At 36.8% G+C, this 17,806-nt stretch overlaps 1 protein-coding gene across 2 annotated transcripts in view; it reads right to left on the minus strand.

Moving 5' to 3' along the window:
• aopep (aminopeptidase O (putative)) overlaps nucleotides 1-17,806 on the minus strand; it is a 92,000-nt gene that overhangs the window by 29,307 nt on the left and 44,887 nt on the right. For both annotated transcript variants that reach the window (XM_051901842.1, XM_051901841.1), the window contains exons 12-13: nucleotides 17,717-17,779; nucleotides 17,068-17,151 (exon numbers count right to left, since the gene is read on the minus strand). In XM_051901842.1, coding sequence (XP_051757802.1) covers nucleotides 17,068-17,151; nucleotides 17,717-17,779 — 147 coding nt within the window. The remainder of the gene's footprint in view (nucleotides 1-17,067; nucleotides 17,152-17,716; nucleotides 17,780-17,806) is intronic.

The following is a 17,806-nucleotide window of genomic DNA, read 5'->3' on the forward strand; positions in this document are numbered from 1 at the left end:
CCCAAGTTAACCAAACGTTCACTTAAGACATAACAGATAATGTTTGCAAGAATACTCGCCAAGACAGATTTTTTGAAATACTGTAATTCTGTGTATATGTTTATATCGGGATCGCGCGCTGAGGCGTCTTTGTGCGAGAGCTTTGGATCTGTCAGTCAGCGCGAGTAAGATTGTTTTGTTTACATCAGCATAAGTTTGAAAATCACATTTCATTGGTTCAGACTCATGCCATAGACTATTCACTATGAATAATCATAAAGTTGGAACACTGCACTTTATAACGATACCAAACTTGTGCTGAGGGGAAGCGCCAGTACAGAGCAGAGAAAACTGTATTTTTCATGGTCAAACGTACAAATAAAGATACTTTTAGATGTTTAATTGCTATTTGGTGCATTGGGATCGCTAGATGAGGGCTTAATGAACTGATTTTTGTGAAAACCTCAATTTCAACCAAAACTGACATTTTTCACTTGTTTTGCCTGTAGCTCGAAATTAGCCCATGCACATCCCGACTCATTTTGCCAGCATGGGTCGCATATATAAATAAATAGAAATGATTAATATACTGTATATTTAACAAAATAGTTGCATTATATAACAAAATAGTATATAAATCAATACTTTTTCTATAGTATACTTTTTGTATATTGTATTGTATATTATATTATTTTGTTAATGCAACTACTTTGTTTATTCATTCAATTTTTTCTTTAGGCATCCAAATATATTTAAGGCTCACTATATTTTTTTCTGAAAATAGTATCTATGTTTCGGTACTGGAAAAAAAGGCAAAAAATCTGATTAAGAAATTGATTTTGCAACAGTGATCTGCCATTTTTTTTTTTTTTGGAAAGATATAGTGAAAAACAAGACAAGGAGTAAGTACAGGAATAGGACTGAGATACTGCAGACCGGACTCGAACCTGCGTCACCTGTTTAAGCACCGTAGCTCCAATGTGTGTAGAGTATGTGTGGTAACCACTGCCTCACAGTTCTAACAGCAACTTCAATGTTGATAAAGGACATTGGGTTAAAAATCAATAAACATCCTTTTTATAAATCCGCCTGCCCTTGTTCAACTGCCAGCTGAAGGTGATACACTGACTCTGTGACACGGGCCTCATCTCTAGTCTTAGATTTTGAGTCTGTGAGCTGGTTCCTCATAAGACAGGAGAGTACGGACAGATCCATACCTGTGCATAATCAAGCAGACTACACCAGACAGCAAGTCGACGAGACGACACTTAGTGAAATAGATACGTCTGTTTTCACAATGTGTTCTAAAAAGATCTCAACATGAAACACAGTGGGGTTAATAGAGGAGAATCTGTCGCGGAGATGGAAAAAGCATGCATAAAGATGATGTGAAAGGCCATGAATTTCCAAACCTTCTTTGTAATATGTCAAACTAAGTTTCCTACAATGCAACAAAATTGATTTGTAGCAAGCCAAGCTTTAACAGTCCAAGTGCAACAGTGTTGTTTCAAGCCTTTTATTGGATGGATGTAGTAAAAAAAAAAAAAAAAAGCCTCTTTGTAATATGTCAAACTAAGTTTCCTACAATGCAACATAACCTAAGATGAAGCGTGTAATTTCTACATCAATAATAGCACCAAGCGGAACTACTGTTTGCTAAAGGAAAACCTTTATATATCAAATGTATTGACCCTTTACATCATTCACCAGCTCATAAAATCCCTCCTAGTGGCCCTTTACAGTAACACCTCCATCCCTATGGACCTATAGAGCTCAATGTATGTTGGCGCAGTGTAATCACGAGTCCTCCCTCCCTCTCGTGTCCAGCAGCTGAGAAAACAAACATGCCATAGATGTACTGCCTCTAGATACCATGCACTTGAAAGGTCTATTATGTTTGACTACAGCTGTCCTAACAAGAAAGGTTACGTTGACCTTGCCCTTCGAATGCAGAGAATATCCAGAAGCTCTCTTGATAGGTATTGTGATACAGTCATCTCTGGGATCTGTTAGTGATTCTGACATCCAAAACGAAGCGTCACTAGTTGTGCATCCGCATCCGTCTCGTTTAGTTTGAGGACGTTGCCTTAAACTTTAACCTAACCCTAACTTAGTTATCAACCACATATTAGTGTACACTAAATCAATGAAATCAATTAGCCTACAGTAAAGTTCCACTGGTTAACATTAGTTAACCCTTTGCATATTATGAACTAATAATGAACAATACTTTAACTGCATTTATTAAACTTGGCTAATGTTAATTTTTACATATACTAATACATTGTTAATATTATAATAAATTATAATATTAATATTACTGTAATATGATATTTTAATAAACTAAAACTGTTAAAAACATCATTAAAATAAAGCTAAAATAAAATATAAATATTAGATAGAAAAGAAATTTTGCCTTGGCAGCTAATTGAAATGAGTTGAAGTACAAAAATTACTAAAACTAAAACTGATAAACTAATAAAACTAATAAAATGACAAAAGCGCATAAGAAAATGACTAAAACTTAAACTACAATTAAAACGAAAACTAAAAATATAAAAATAAAAGCTAATTCAAAATATTAATAAATGCTACAACACTATATAAATAATACTAAAATAACACTGACTATAAACGATCATGAATTCACAACAAACAATAGAATATTTATAAATCAAACCTTATTGCAATAAAACAATCAAATGTGAAATTGTGCAGTTGTTACCTTAAAGTTGCGTAATATCATCCAGCAACATTAGCTCAACTAATGATGTGACTGTGGGGCGGGGCTATCTGTTTGCCTGACCAATGGGAGACAATGGGAGTGTTCAAACCTGGAAACATGTTGAAACCTGCTGTTGTTTCTACCTAAGAATTATTTTGTTGGTGTAACCTATTATAATAAAGTTGATTTAGTCATCACAAATAATTGAGACTTGAACAAAACCATTTCATTTAGAAGTTACCACATTAGGCTATCTGACAAAACATGTTTTACAATGTGGGAGGGTGAAAGAAAAAGAGAAAAATGAGGAAAACAGGGAAATGTCCTCAACCCACTCCGTAGCACAGCCACATAAAGGACAGCTTTGACGACGAGAACAAAAGGTCTACTTGTGTGCATAATATCTGCAAATTGGGTGACAAAAACAAACAGCTGTGGGTGAAACGCTGAGCAGAAAAGGGGGTCACTGCGAGGAAGGGGGCACGTGTTCAAAGCCTAGAGAAACAGGCCTGTATCGTCGCAGGTGCTCGGTGAGCACACACAGACACAACAGCGTCTACTATATGGTGACTGATTGGTAAACAACAGGAGATGCCACAGGGAAGATCAAAGCAAAATATCTATTGTTAATAAAAGCACCTGTTGAAAGACACTTTGATGATACCTGTTTGAGAGGGCATCAAAGCATGAAGAGACCTTTGTGTTTGTCTACAAACAGCTCCTGACACCACAATCCAAACCAGAAGATGGCTTTGAAAAACAACGCCTCAACTGGCATGCATGTTGTGGTCTAGACCGAAGGAATTTCTGGATTTGTCGTCCAGATGTCATTGCAGAGTTACCTCTGAGTGACCCCTAAAGACGACTGCACATGCCATTTGAGGATCCTATTTTTTTTTTATTTTTTTTTTTTTTTTTTAACCAGCTACCATCTCATAGGTCACCTGTTCCACAGACTCACTCCACATAAGCTCCTTGTTCATATTGAGTTACAATTTAATCAAAATGGGAAATCTGATTAGACTCCTCAGACTCCTGGAATATGCCATTATATGAGCTCGCCAAGGGCTTAAAAGCCATTTGGCGTGCTTATATCTGCATGTTTTGTGACATATGTTTTTGTATGTTCATTATTCCACATATAATGGAACATATGATGTTTTGTCATCTGTCTTTTAGCAGGAAAATGTAAAGGCTAAAAAAAAAAAAAAAAAAAAATTAAAAAAAAAAGAAGAGGAAGATGGAGAATACGAGTTTTACAGATAGATGACATCAATACAACTAAATATAAACCTCCAGCTGGCATGCCATAATTGGTCATTTATCCTTTTTATCAGATGATACAGTCAGTATACATACTGCACATACACAGGCAGACGTTTCCCAATGTCAAATGAATTTCCTCCATACGAGTCAGAGCGGATTTGTGAGACAGGGGAGAGGAAAACAAACCTCACAAATAAATGAAAACGTTAGTGAGATAGCATCGGTTCCTGCTAAAAGCTTGCTCGGGTTCATCTCGCTGCATGCTGGGAGAGTAGCTGCCACCAGGCGAGACCCTGGCAGGATGTGTTATGAAAATGAAATGTTAGCGTGTCTGCAGGGCTGGACAGGGGTCTGGTGACTAGCTGCAGATGGGTTGCCTGCTGAAGCCAGCTTACAGCCCCCTGCTAACCTTCAGATTAGACCTCGGAGCTCACGGGGGTCCGCAGATAGACTAAGCCCAGATATCTTTCTCAATATCCGACGTTCCTTTCACGCACCACTGGAGCTTTGGACCCAAACAAAACATGAAAAAAGGGAGGTGGTGTGCAGTGTCAGGGAGTAACTTATTTAAAGCAGCAATGCTACTAACTTAACTACATTTTTTAGTAGCAAGATAGCAGTTCAGATGTTTTAAAAACAGCAACTTTTTCCAACAAGTAGCAGTGTAGCCCTGATGAAATGCTACAATACTATGTGTAGGATTTTATCCCAATTCGCATACTTGTGCACTACTTGATGGCATAGTATAAATACAGCAATTAGTGTGTTTATACTGAAAATTCCATCAAGAAATGCACTTCAAATACCCGGATGATGCACTAATTTAACTGAAAAAACAAGGTGTGGAATGTTTGACACTTCAAGCACTTAGTCACAGTTTTAATTACATGTGTGTGTGTGGGGGGGATACATAAACATACAACATACAACCCAAATACAATAACCATGAAGACCCAATCCCTAAACCTAACCCTACGTTTTCATACAATCCAAACATAAAATATCATCTTTAAATATCTTATTTTTATTCCAAAATGTTTAGCTAAATGCTAAACATTTTTTTGACCCAACCCCTTAAACCTAACACCTACATTTTTATACAATCCAAGTTGTACAATATCATGTGATTTTGCCATCTTCTACAAATTATTACTTGACATGAAACACCCTTAAGTAGCTTCAATGTAAAAAGACCACTTTTGTGAGTAAGTTATGAGTATAAATACTTTTTACAAGTGTGTGGCAGCCTTCAAAGAAGCTTTCCCAATACTGATGGTGCATGCAAACACCATGGCACTGAGATTCCTCTGTCTAGAGCCCTCATGTACACAGATGTGCACATACCCAAAACTCCCTATGAAAAGCAAAGAGATTCTTTAAAATCGTCTACAAAATGTTTCACACACATGAAAACTGACTACAGATGGACCGTTTCATGCAGCATCAGAAGACTGTGGCAATGGCCCTTTAAGAAGATTAAAGACTCCTGACAAGCAGCACGGGATGAGTCATCCTTACACATGGAGACTAATACGTGGCAAAGTGTCACACCAGGCGGCTGCAAACAGACCTGCTCTAAACATCTCCACCTGCTTTAACACTCAGATTCCGCTCAGTTTTGCATGCACACATCAATCCGGGAAAAACAACCGCACAGACAGGCCACAATTGATCTTCAGACATTCTTTACCAATTGGAAATTTACCAAATAAACAAAATTGAAAGGTCAAGGTCACATGACTCATTAACAGTGACACATATTTGCTTTTGCTTCAGAACGATCAGAGATTTGACACTTACTAAAAGGTCACTCTTGGAGCTTTTTAGACATCTCACGCTTGGAAACTGTTCTCAAAAGCAACAAAATTTTCAATTTACAAAACGAGAGGTCAAGAACACTACCCCTACATGCTGTAGATTCTTTACCTTTCTATTTTCTGGTCTCAATCTAGGGTTTCAGGTAATAATAGGCTGCAGGGATTAGAACAACAATGCAAAGGCAGGTGAATGTACAGTAGCTGGTGGAATGAATGCTTACTAGCACAAGAAGCAACAAATGCCACCAACCCACATACAACAAATTAATTTGGCTGCAAACATATCCATGAAAATCTGGGCTAACATATGGCCATCTTTTAATTTGAGTGTCATATTGTCGAGCAGACCCCCACAGAGAATGAAGCAAACACAACAGAAGGATGTAGTGTGATGGTAAGTGCGTTTTAATGTGCTATAGTCATCCTCCCTTTGTGCCCTAGCAGCGCTGATTACAGCAAGCCATCCAACACGCAGTCCACTGATTGTGCCAGTCAGGCGGGCGGCTATTTCTGCCCGCTATTCCTGTCTGTACCATTACTACTCGCTCTCTGGCCTCTTTCAATTCAAGACCCAAATATAGTGCCATCAAATGGATCTGATAAGGGCTCATTTTCCTGGCCCACTGCCAGCAAACCAGAAAATCACTGAAACCATTTCACACTGGCATCAGTCCAACGGCATTTTGATTTGTTGGGGGGTTTCATTCTGTTTATTTTTAATGTTCGGTACAAACTTTTGGTGGTGTGGGAATTCTGAGAAAAACAGATGTTTTTCTTGCCGAGCAGAGATATGTACTTCAGATTTAAGACTATGAGGGGAAGTTAACGTAATAGATATGAGTGGATTAATAACAGTGTTTTGTGCTTTCTCTAAAGGATGAAACAGATATGAGCCATATTTAATGCAATATATAGCTATTTCTATATACACTACTATTCAATTTCATTCATTTGGATTTAAAAAAAAAAAAAAAAAAAAGTAATATTTTCATTCAGCAAGGATGCATTAAACTGATCAAAAGTGACAGTAAAGACTTTTAAATCGAAATAAAATTTTCAAATTTCAAATAATTTCTTGTGCTTCTTTTTAACTTACAATTCATCAAAGAATGCTGGAAAAATGTATCATAGTTTCCACAACTGTTTTCAAGATTGATAATAATAAGTAAATGTTTCTTGAGCAACAAATCAGAATATTAGAAATTATTTCTGAAGGATCATGTGACACTGAAGACTGGAGTAATGACTGCTGAAAATTCAGCTTTGCCACACAGGAATAAAATACATTACAATAGAAAACAGTTATTGTAAATTGTATTCATTTCACATTATTACTGTTTTCACTGAATTTTAAATGAATAAATGCTGCCTTGGTGAGCATACAAGACTTCTTTCAAAAACATTAAATGGGTCATGAATTGAGAAATCAACTTTTCCTTGAGCTTTTGATATATAAATGATATATAAATTTTGATATATAAAGATCCTTTATAGAGGTCATCGTACTATAAGAATATCCTGTAAGGTTCAGAACTAAAAACTTCCTTGTTAGTCCAATAAAAGCTTTTATTGACACCAGGCCCATCGAACGACTGATCCTGGAATGTGCCCATAGATGACATAGATAGGTGAAACACTGCCTCCGCAGAAGAAATCAATGCCTACTTCATCATTTCGGCGCAGGCTTTGCAAACAGACTTTTACAATATGGACCCGACAGTAATGCAACAACATGTAGTAACTGTGTTCATTCTAATGCCTGATCTGATATGTAATGATTCATGTACAGTCAGATGTTCTTTGTCTATGTGTCAGAGTAAATCAAACCAGTGACTAAACGGTCAACTTCATGATGTTTCTCTTAGTAGGATGAAAATAATCTGTTAGTTAAATGGTGATTAAATTATATAAAGAAGCGATCAAAGAACGCTCCCTTTACAATCACTGGAGCTGTCAATCAAACAGCGCAAGTTTATCAGTGACTGAGTTCTGGACACGTGCCAAAACTCCCGTTTTATTCAATGAATCTCTTAGTTACATCGAGTTTGCACTGTTAGTTATGATGAAAGCAAAAATTGAGTTGCAATGATCAGATCACTGCTTTCATGCGCTCAACAACATGTCTGTGATCGGCTACAATGTTCTAATGCCAAAGAAATGTAAAGCAACACTTTTCACGATTAGTTAACATTGAGAGCTGTAATAGTTAAAACGTGCTAAAAGTTTTCAAGAGAGTAATACTTAGCTATTTCAAATGGAAATATGTTAGCTTTGATTATGATGATTTTTGAGGTAAAAAGCATACTAACATTATATGTGAACCCCAGGAAACATTATAAAACAATAAAACAACGCAGTTCATGACCCCTTTAACATAAAATTAGATAATTATTTTAGTGTGCTAAAAGTAAATAAGAAAAATAAACTGCTGAAATTATATATACATATATATATATATATATATATATATCTCCGCAGAATACATGCAGAATTATGGCACAAAAAAATAACTCCATAGCAGGAAGACATATTTCCAGCAGCATTTTTTTAATAAAAGCAACATTTTGTAATTAAATATGACAATATTGCATCATAGCAATGTGTCAATTAGTTATCAGATCTAGTTTTCACTTGAATTAGATACTCTGCAGTATGTCATTAAGTTCATTAGAGTCATTAATGAAGCAGATTTCTTTACCAAATTGAGTTTAATAGTTCATAGTCCATTTGAGTGTCTCTAAACTAACCACTTGTCATAAGCTTTCTGGAAAAAATGCAACCAGAAGAGTTACAGCATTCATAGCCTAAAGTCTTATTACGATTTTCTCCTTTGACGGAAGCACTTCGGCTAAAACAGCTCAAATTGATCTGTGTACCTAACGACAAATAAACCCCTTTAAAAGTCTCAGTTATTGGATTCATATGCGTCTCCCTCGATAATCTCCGTGCCTGTGAGCCCAACAGCATTAAGCCCCTGCATTAAAGAGTCTGCCATGTATGCTTTGGGCTTTACAAGTCTGCTCTGTAGACCTTCAGAGAGTGGAAGAGTGGGAGGGGAGGGGAAACTCAATGAGGCTAATAGTACCATAGTGGTCCGTGAGACCCGCCGTCTCCCTCGCTCATTACCGAAACGCTGCTTTTCCCCTACCAGACAGATGTTGGAGTGCGGCGCTTACGACCAGTGAGAAATGAGATGAAGTGATGCCCGAGTCACTTCACTACGTTTTTTATTTGTGACCGTTGATTTCATTTCCCACCAAATGAGGCCCATGGAACATGATGCAAAACATGCATGGAGTCGTTTAACATGGGGCTCGTTTGAGCACTATACGCTACCTCTCATTTAAGAAGCCGAATTTATCCGCAAATTGGTATTTGACATAAATCCAATTGGAGCTTGAATGTCACGGTTGTGGAAATAGTGAGGGGCGACCATATGTAATCAGTTAAAGCGATGTGTGTCTGTGTATTTCCTAACTGATGCCTTTTCCATGTGCACTGGAAAGACAAACACAGATGGTATTTAATGACACAAGAGATGTTGCTAGCTATTTTTCGGTGAGGAAACCACTCACGTTAAAAGCTTCGAGCCCGATTCCTCAGAGAAAACTTCAGCTTAGGCTTTCGAGAGGAAAGGCAGTGTTTGCAGATTAAAAACGTAATGATCTGAATCATATGATACAATGATATTTGCTCACTTGCGTTGAAGAAACTGTCAAAACAAACTTATTTTATGGTTGTAGCTGTAGCCAAACTCTCCACCTGACTCAAAAAACCCATAACTATCATCATCATCACCGAGGGCCATCATTGGTTCACTAAATATGCTGAAAATGTTGTTCCACGAAAGAATGTTTTCTTGAATTTTGAAGAATGTTTTTGTCAATGGGGTCCAAAACACACTGGAAAGAAAGAAAGCCATACAGACTTGGAACAACATGAGAGTGAGTTAATGATGACAGAACTTTCATTTTTGAGTGAACGATCCCTTTAAGCTTATGCTGAACACCACATTAAGACCCAGAGGTCTCCAGACACATGTTAAAGTGCTTCTATGCTGGATGGAGGGAAAAACGGAGAGACCGCAAAGTTCTGCTTTCATGCACCAGGAGTGGCAGAGCCTTTTATATACATACTGTTCATATAATGCTCTGGCTTTTAAAGACCCTGGGTCTATATTACAACCCTCTACGCTGTTCTCTAGCGAGCGAGCGCGCCCAATTACCATATCAAATAAAAGCCATCAACTATATGAGGTTTACTGATTATGATGGGCTTGCATAGGAAGTTGGACGCAAGAGCTCTTTTGAGAACATGGCTTATTGCATCCTCATATAGTACAAAGCAGACTGTGGAAATTCTCAGCCATGCAGTTCACAATAAAAATGTGTGCACAGGCTAATGCTAATACACACGCATACCAGGCACACAGCCTCAAAAACAGGAAAAAAAGAACGAACACTGCCAGTACGGGCCTTTACGCCAATGGTTTTCACTAGGTAGATGTCGAAACTGTACCATCTGCCTGAAAAGAGCATCTTTCTACATTGACGGCCACTGTATTTATTTTTGCAAGCAACACAGAGATAATATTTCATTATTTTATAGAAGACGTTTAATCAATGTTAATTTTTCTTTAAACAAATTCAATTTAACACAAAAACCTTGTATCAAACCAGGCCATACACACTTCAAAGACACCAGCACATGTGCGATGTTTGGGTTCTCATAACGCAAGTCAGTCATTCAGTTGGCAATACTGGTTACAGCTTTGAGCTGATCTGCATCTGACTTTGAAGTTTAAATAGATTCAAACTTAAAATAACTTTTCTGGTCAAATGATTGCATGTTGTATAAACCCCTCTGATGTGAGGAATGTGAAGTATAGTGTGTGTGTGTAATAAAAAGCACATGACTTCATGGTTTATTCTCTCTAGCATTTGTTCCTCTCCACAGCCTCTGCCCTTCACTTGCTCCTCCGCAATTGGACATGGACCCTGGATCATTCCCACACATGCAGACAAGAGACACATGTGACATCTCTCTCTTCTCACTTACGTCCACACACACTCCTACATGACAGAAAAATCTCAGTATTTTTTGTCCGGTTTTCCAGTAAAAATTCAAAAACATCCATATATAAGAATTTAAATTCTCTAGCAAAGCAAACGTTTTAATTTTTTTTTTTTTCTTACTTCACTGGAAAACTATTTTTACCTTATATAAATCTAACAGAATTTACTGATTTTACACTTAAATCGATCAATCAATAAATATTAATTTAATTCAAGATATATTACCTCTAATTTCATTTCTCAAAAAGAAAAAGAAAAGAAATACTGATTAAGAAAATGGTTTCAGAGAATATTTATAGAATAAATGTATTTTTACACATTGGATAATTGTTTTCCTCCTTGTATTTAGCATAAATCTAACAAAACAAAAACAAAAACCTATTTACCAATGCGATCAGATTTTTTTTTTTATTCAAGACATATCTCAAAAAAATGTATCCTGTTTTAAAAAAATGTCAGTTTATTATTAAATAAAAAATTACATATTTACTGATTAATGTTTCCCCCCCTTTACAAATCTTATGTTATCAGAGAATATTTCTTGAATACATTTTTTTACACAATGGATAATTGTTTTGTTTTGTTTTGTTTTTTTAACTTTTTATCAATGAGATAAGAAAAAAAAAACTCTATTTATCCAACACATTTCTCAAATAAATGTATCTTGTTTTAATAATATTTAAATATTTTTTTAACTGAAAAAAATATACTGATTAAGTAATATATTTATTTGTTCTTTACAAACCCCATTTAAATGTCAATTAAATATCTCCTCAACAACATGATTGTTTTCTTAATCTTGAAGCTTTATGGTGTATATGCGTTTGTCTGTGTGTTTATGTTAGGCACTATCCTGTCAATATCAATAGTAGCTCCTTTATATTCCTAAATTTTTCCTGACGTGCAGTTAGTTCATGTGAGGAATGAGTCAGAAGTAATGGAGGAGACCTCCCCACCTCTTCCCTTCACTTCTAGCAAAGGAGGGGCAGAGAGTGAAAAGGTCAGGCTTGTTTTGCTTTTGTTTATGGATCTTTTCTGTTTGTTGTTTTTCATGGATCTCGCCGAACTGAGCTTGTCTCTAATAACAGTGCGAATGAGATTCCAGCCCTGGCAGTCGCACATAACCGCACATTTTTGGATTGAATTGTGCACTGTCTGGTGCCAAAATATTCACTAAATGCAGACATCCCCCTCTCTATCACACACACACACACACACAACTCCAGACATTAGACCTACAGTCTGTCATTTTGTGCTCAGGTCTTTGGAGAGAATCTGGATTGAGGGGCCTACTTCCTTTACTTCTTCCTCTAAATCCAAAAATCAGCTTTGGGTTCAGGATGCGGCCCATGGAAAAAAACTTCAGGAAAAGAGTGAGTTTGAGACTCTGAGGAACAGAAGGAAACAGGTCACGGCAATCAAGCGCTCTGCTGGACATCTCAGTGCACGGTAGTAAAAAGGAAAATGGGTTTATGCTGTCAGAGGCCTGCGAAGATAAACTTGAGTGGCGTACATTACCGCAAAAATATCGAACAGGCCACAGGAACATCCATTTGGATATGCAGAGTAACGGTAATGTCAGCACACAACAGGAATTTGGATAAGGCTCAAAAACACACCATCCCGCAAGTAACTGCTTTCATCTACATTCCAGCGAACGTTCAAAGGAGCACACGACTGTATAAAACAAATGCCGAAAAAGGAATTGAAGAAATGGCCGTGAAGAATAAAGATTAGGAGTTTGGTGTATCTGCGTGTCACTATGGTTTCAGGCGCTGCGGTCTAAGGAAAGGATTATGTTACTCATGAATGTGACCTTAATTTCAGACAACCCAGCATTCCTTTCCTTGACACTGTATATACAAAGAGAGATTTCACAACAGCTAAATGTTAGAGCATTGAGAAACATCGTATAGTACCTAGCCGTAAGATTACCTGTTCCTTAAACCAACAATAAGGCCCAAACTGCCATGGCTTAGCTCATACGATGGGGTGTTGTGGTGCAGTGGTTAAATTAGGGGGATGGAAGTTGGAGTCTGGATTGAATTTCATTTACCTATCACTTCCTCATATCTTTCTATCCTTTCTTTACTATCCCTATAAATAGAAGTGGCCAAAAAATACAGTAAAACTGGACTGGTAGCTGAAAGATCATGGTTTGAACAATGAATGAATGGAGCAATTGTGCCACTTTTGAGAGACTTAATCACATGGTACCCGAGAGGATCTGTTCTTGTAGCTCATGGCACTATCAAGGAAAATCACTATCAGCAAAAACACATACACAACCATTCAAAAGTTTGGGGTCAGTAAGATTTTTTTTTTTTTTTTTTTTTTTTTTTTGAGAGAGAAAGAAATTAATACTTTTATTCAGCAAGAATGCATTATATTGATCAAAAGTGACAGTAAAGTGTTAATTATTTCTGTTTCAATTAAATGCGGTTTCTAGTTTCTAGTTATCACAGAATCTTGAAAAAAATGTTAAGCAGCACAACTGTTATCAACATTAACAATAATAAGAAATGTTTCTTGTTTTGCCATCACAGGAATACATTACATTTTAACATATACTTAAATAGATAAAACAAACATATTTAAAATTGCTATTGCTAAACTATTTTTTACCGTATTTTTGGGCAAATTAATGCAGCTTTGTGAGCATAAGACCCCAAACTTTTAAATGGTAGTGTAATGATAAAATGTATAGCTTGAATGCTCTATAATTTCTCTATACAATTTCTTTGGACATCACAACAAAAAGCATAAGATTTCACACTCTAGGTCTTCAGCTTTTCATATATAATAATTAAGAAAATATAATACATTCAAAATATTAAAATATACCACATACACCACTTTTTAATAGCTTAAAAAAAGAAAAGAATGAACAATAATATAATATAATATAATATAATATAATATAATATAATATAATATAATATAATATAATAATGTTTTCATTTAAACCTCCCAAAATTTGTAGGATTTTGAAAATTGCGTGTTCTTTGAATTCAGCCAAGAGGTCAATGTGACATTTAGATCCTCTAATGGTCACACATTTTCTCATCACATGAATTCACAAATTCAGAACTTTCATACGAGGCAAAAGCAATATTTCTTCAGGTAAGCTTGCATTTTCAGTCATCGCCATTCGCATTTGTGTTAACAGAAGTCAAGAGCGCAAGTAACTTGGGATAAAAGTACAGTAGTCAACATTTGAAGTGGATCAAAAAAGTTCATCAAAGTTGTCCTAAGAACTAAGTTGTCCTAAGAAGAAGATTTTAGGACAACTTTGATGAAAGGTTTTGATCCACTTCAAATGTTGACTACTATATTTGCCACTGAAATAAATAATATAAGTGTACTGCAAACCTTTTTGGATTCAAGTCTCTACTAAAGTAGTGACTTTCAAACAGGACACCTGTGGCTCAATGCCAATACTTCACCTTATTTAAATGGTTAGCAGCTATGTGGGAGGCTAGATAATGTATGAGAGCGTATAGAGGCCGGTCCCTCTGTCTCTGTGATTAGCCGGTGCAGACAGGCTCTCTCATTAGCTTGGCTTTAGATGAAAATTGAGCAAAATGAAGCTCATTATCACAAAGCGTAACTAATATAGTACAGCAACTCCCCAAACACACACACACACACACACACACACATACACACCCATACACTCTCAAATGGGAGGCAATAAAAAACCCCATTCTTTTCCGCCCCAAAACTTTCATTTCACATTAAAGTGACCCTGATCTCAGTCTAGGGTTAGCGGGGGGTGTCTGGACCTGAACAGTGCCAATTACCTATGATGTAATTACCTATGAGAGCGTTCGCTGCACTGCCTGTAGGGCCCACATGCTCTCCTCTCGCCCCTCCGTCGCTTTAAGGGCCCGGCCTGAGCTTGATTTATGGGCAAGCCGAGGATGGGGCGCCTGCTTTTGAAGTGCATGAATGTGCAATATAAAATACACCTGGAAAGAGCCAGGGGCTCCCAGCGCCTTACACGAGCAGGGGGTGGGGTGAGAGGAAGGGGGCATGAGGAGAGGAGGGGTCACCAGTGTTTCCTTTCAGGTTGGCTTTTATGGCACCACTTCAAACAATCGCTCGCTCTCTCTCTTTCTCTCTCTGTCCCCACCCTGGTCATTGTACAGAGCCAACTGGACTGTAATGGGTCTTTCTTCTCTTTCATGGGCCTGTCTCTCTTTCTGTACACCCCTATCATTGTTCTCTGAAGTAACATGTAACAAATGTGTCAATTCACCAGGTGCCAGAAAGACTGGGCTTCTCTACTCGTTCAGAGAAGTGTGGTGTGGGGAGGTTTCACAGCTAACATCTGTAAAACATCTCCAAAAATATTACATAAAAAAAATAGGAAACTCTGAGCTGGATGATGATGACAAAATTTGTTTTATGTGTTAATTTCACTTGATGTACCATAGTTTGACCACGTAAATTATAAATGGCACATGAATATGGTAATAATTAAATACATTGTATGTAGTAGTGTCCAAAAAAACACTGAAAATCTGGATGGCTTTTTTATATTTAAATTTAAACCTAGAAAAAAAAGTTTTAAGATTAAGATTTAAACAATTTTAAAAAGAAAAGGTATGAAAAAATATATAATATAATATTCTTAATTTTATGTAACAACTTGTCTTAAAAATCCTAACAAAAATTCTATTATAAGTAACTTCTTAAAATGTATAATAATTTAATTTAAATCTAACAAGGTTTAGGATTTTGAATAATTTAAAACAAAGACAAATTATGATATAAAATGAAGAATATTGTATAACACTATCATTTATTTTATGTCCTAACTTTTCTGTTTTAAATTATTTAAAATTATAATATTAAAATTATTATATTACTATAATATTTAAATTATTCAATAATTCTAAAATGAAATTAAACTATATTATATCATGTTTTCAATATTTAAATGTATTTAATAATTTTGTTCAATTAAACAAATAATAATAATAATTAAAGAAAAATAATTTTATTAGTGGTCTCAGACATTTGGACCCCATTATTTATTAATTTGGTTAAATTAAAAATAATAATAATAAAAGCAAAATAATCTTATTAGTGGTCTCAGACATTTGGACCCCACTATATATTAAAATACCACTGAAATACCATCTGACATCATCACCTTTTAGTAAGGGTTAACAGCTTCATCGAGATAAATGGTAGCAGCTGTAAAATGAGACACTTAAGAATGTCCTTTCAACTAAGACACAGTGAAGACTATAGTACTCCAGAATATTCTCTTAGCTCCAGCTCCAGCCACAGACACACACACATATACACACCTACCACTGAAGTGACAAAAACAGGATCTTGGGGCAGACATTACATCAGTGCTGAAACTTGAAGATGACATAACCTAAATCACACTAGATAGCACACACACAATACACACACCCAGCACACACGCAGGAGTTTACGATGCTAATTCTGCCGTCTGATTTGTGAACATACTTTAATAGAGGCCCGACCGCACTGTTTGGTGTGTAGCCAGTCGGCGTGCAGATTCCACATGTGTGCGAGTTTCAGCGAGACAAACTGTTTGACAATTTGGGTAAAGACTTGAGGAGGAATCTGTATACACGTATGCATAACTTCGAAGTTTCGATAAACACAGAGAGAAAAAGAGTACACAAAAACATCACGCTCATGCACACACATAAACTCACACGCCGAATGAGCAACAGGTATCTTCTTTGGCGGGAGATTAGCCATTTTGAAGCTAAAACCGAAAAGAGTGACTCATTTCCATCACATGATACGGCAAAAAAAAAAAAAAAAAAAAAAAGACCGGCCACAAGCTATTTCAGGTCCTGCCTTGATTTTTCCCCACCTATCTTCTGTTGTCGGGTGGCCAAGGGGCGGACACATGAGACGGGTGTATGTGTGAACCTTTCTCCAGCATTCAATGCCCTCTAGTACGTCATCTGCGTACTAAAATCTGATAGCCCTGCTCCGCAACAAAACTACGTGCAAACTTGAGAGAATCTTAAACGGGCAATCTGAGAAGAGCAGAAGTTGGAGGACATCATTAGGAATGGTTAACCAAAACTATAGACGTTTCCTAATCCGGAATGACCGAAGTGAGTGGGAAATAATTAGGGAGAGATGCAGTGAAGACAAACGGGTGGGATGAGATCTATTTAAAGCCTGCTTGGCAGGGTCTTACCTCTTTGAAGTTAACCTTGGGCCCTGCTCTTTTCCGCTTGCTGCCCTTTCCACCAGAGCCACTGAAGTGAATCCATTTTGCAACCTGCGGAAGAGGCAGAGGAGGGCGGGAGAGAGAGAGATAGAGATAGAGTGAGAAGGTGAGAGAGACAAAGACATCGTAAAATACCTGCCGCACCACATTTTCACCTACTTCTCGGTAATTACATAGTTAAATATGATGCACTCAGCACATACTAGCTCAATTCAACAGTTTCTGTACTGAAGGACGTCATTCAAACATCAGAAAAACAGATACAATGACTGAAAGACACTAAATAAAGAGCATCGGGGTAAAATCCTTTACTTTTCAACACACAAAATACACCTTCTAACAATGTGATTTCCTCTCTTAGCCACTGAGTGATGCTGCAGGTACAAAAAAACGGCACATTCGATCCATAATTACATAATAAAGATGATTCAAACCACAAACATGCTCAAATACTTTCTCAAAACTGAAGATCCACAGTTATAAAAGTTACCAAAAGCTCTCGAATGGAGTAAATGAAGTGCTACAGGTCATATAGTAATGAACTATTAATTTGCAAGAGAAGTAAGATATAAACAGGTGTTCAATGGGAGCTTTAAGAGTTAAAAAAGTGCTTTACCTCTTCTTTGACTTCTCGCACCACTGGAGTCCGCAACCATTCTGAGCAGGCGTCCCTCAGCCACTGAACAAGAGGAAGAGAGCAGCAGAA

The sequence above is a fragment of the Ctenopharyngodon idella genome, chromosome 8 (genome assembly GCF_019924925.1).
Source record: "Ctenopharyngodon idella isolate HZGC_01 chromosome 8, HZGC01, whole genome shotgun sequence".
Classification (NCBI taxonomy): domain Eukaryota; kingdom Metazoa; phylum Chordata; class Actinopteri; order Cypriniformes; family Xenocyprididae; genus Ctenopharyngodon; species Ctenopharyngodon idella.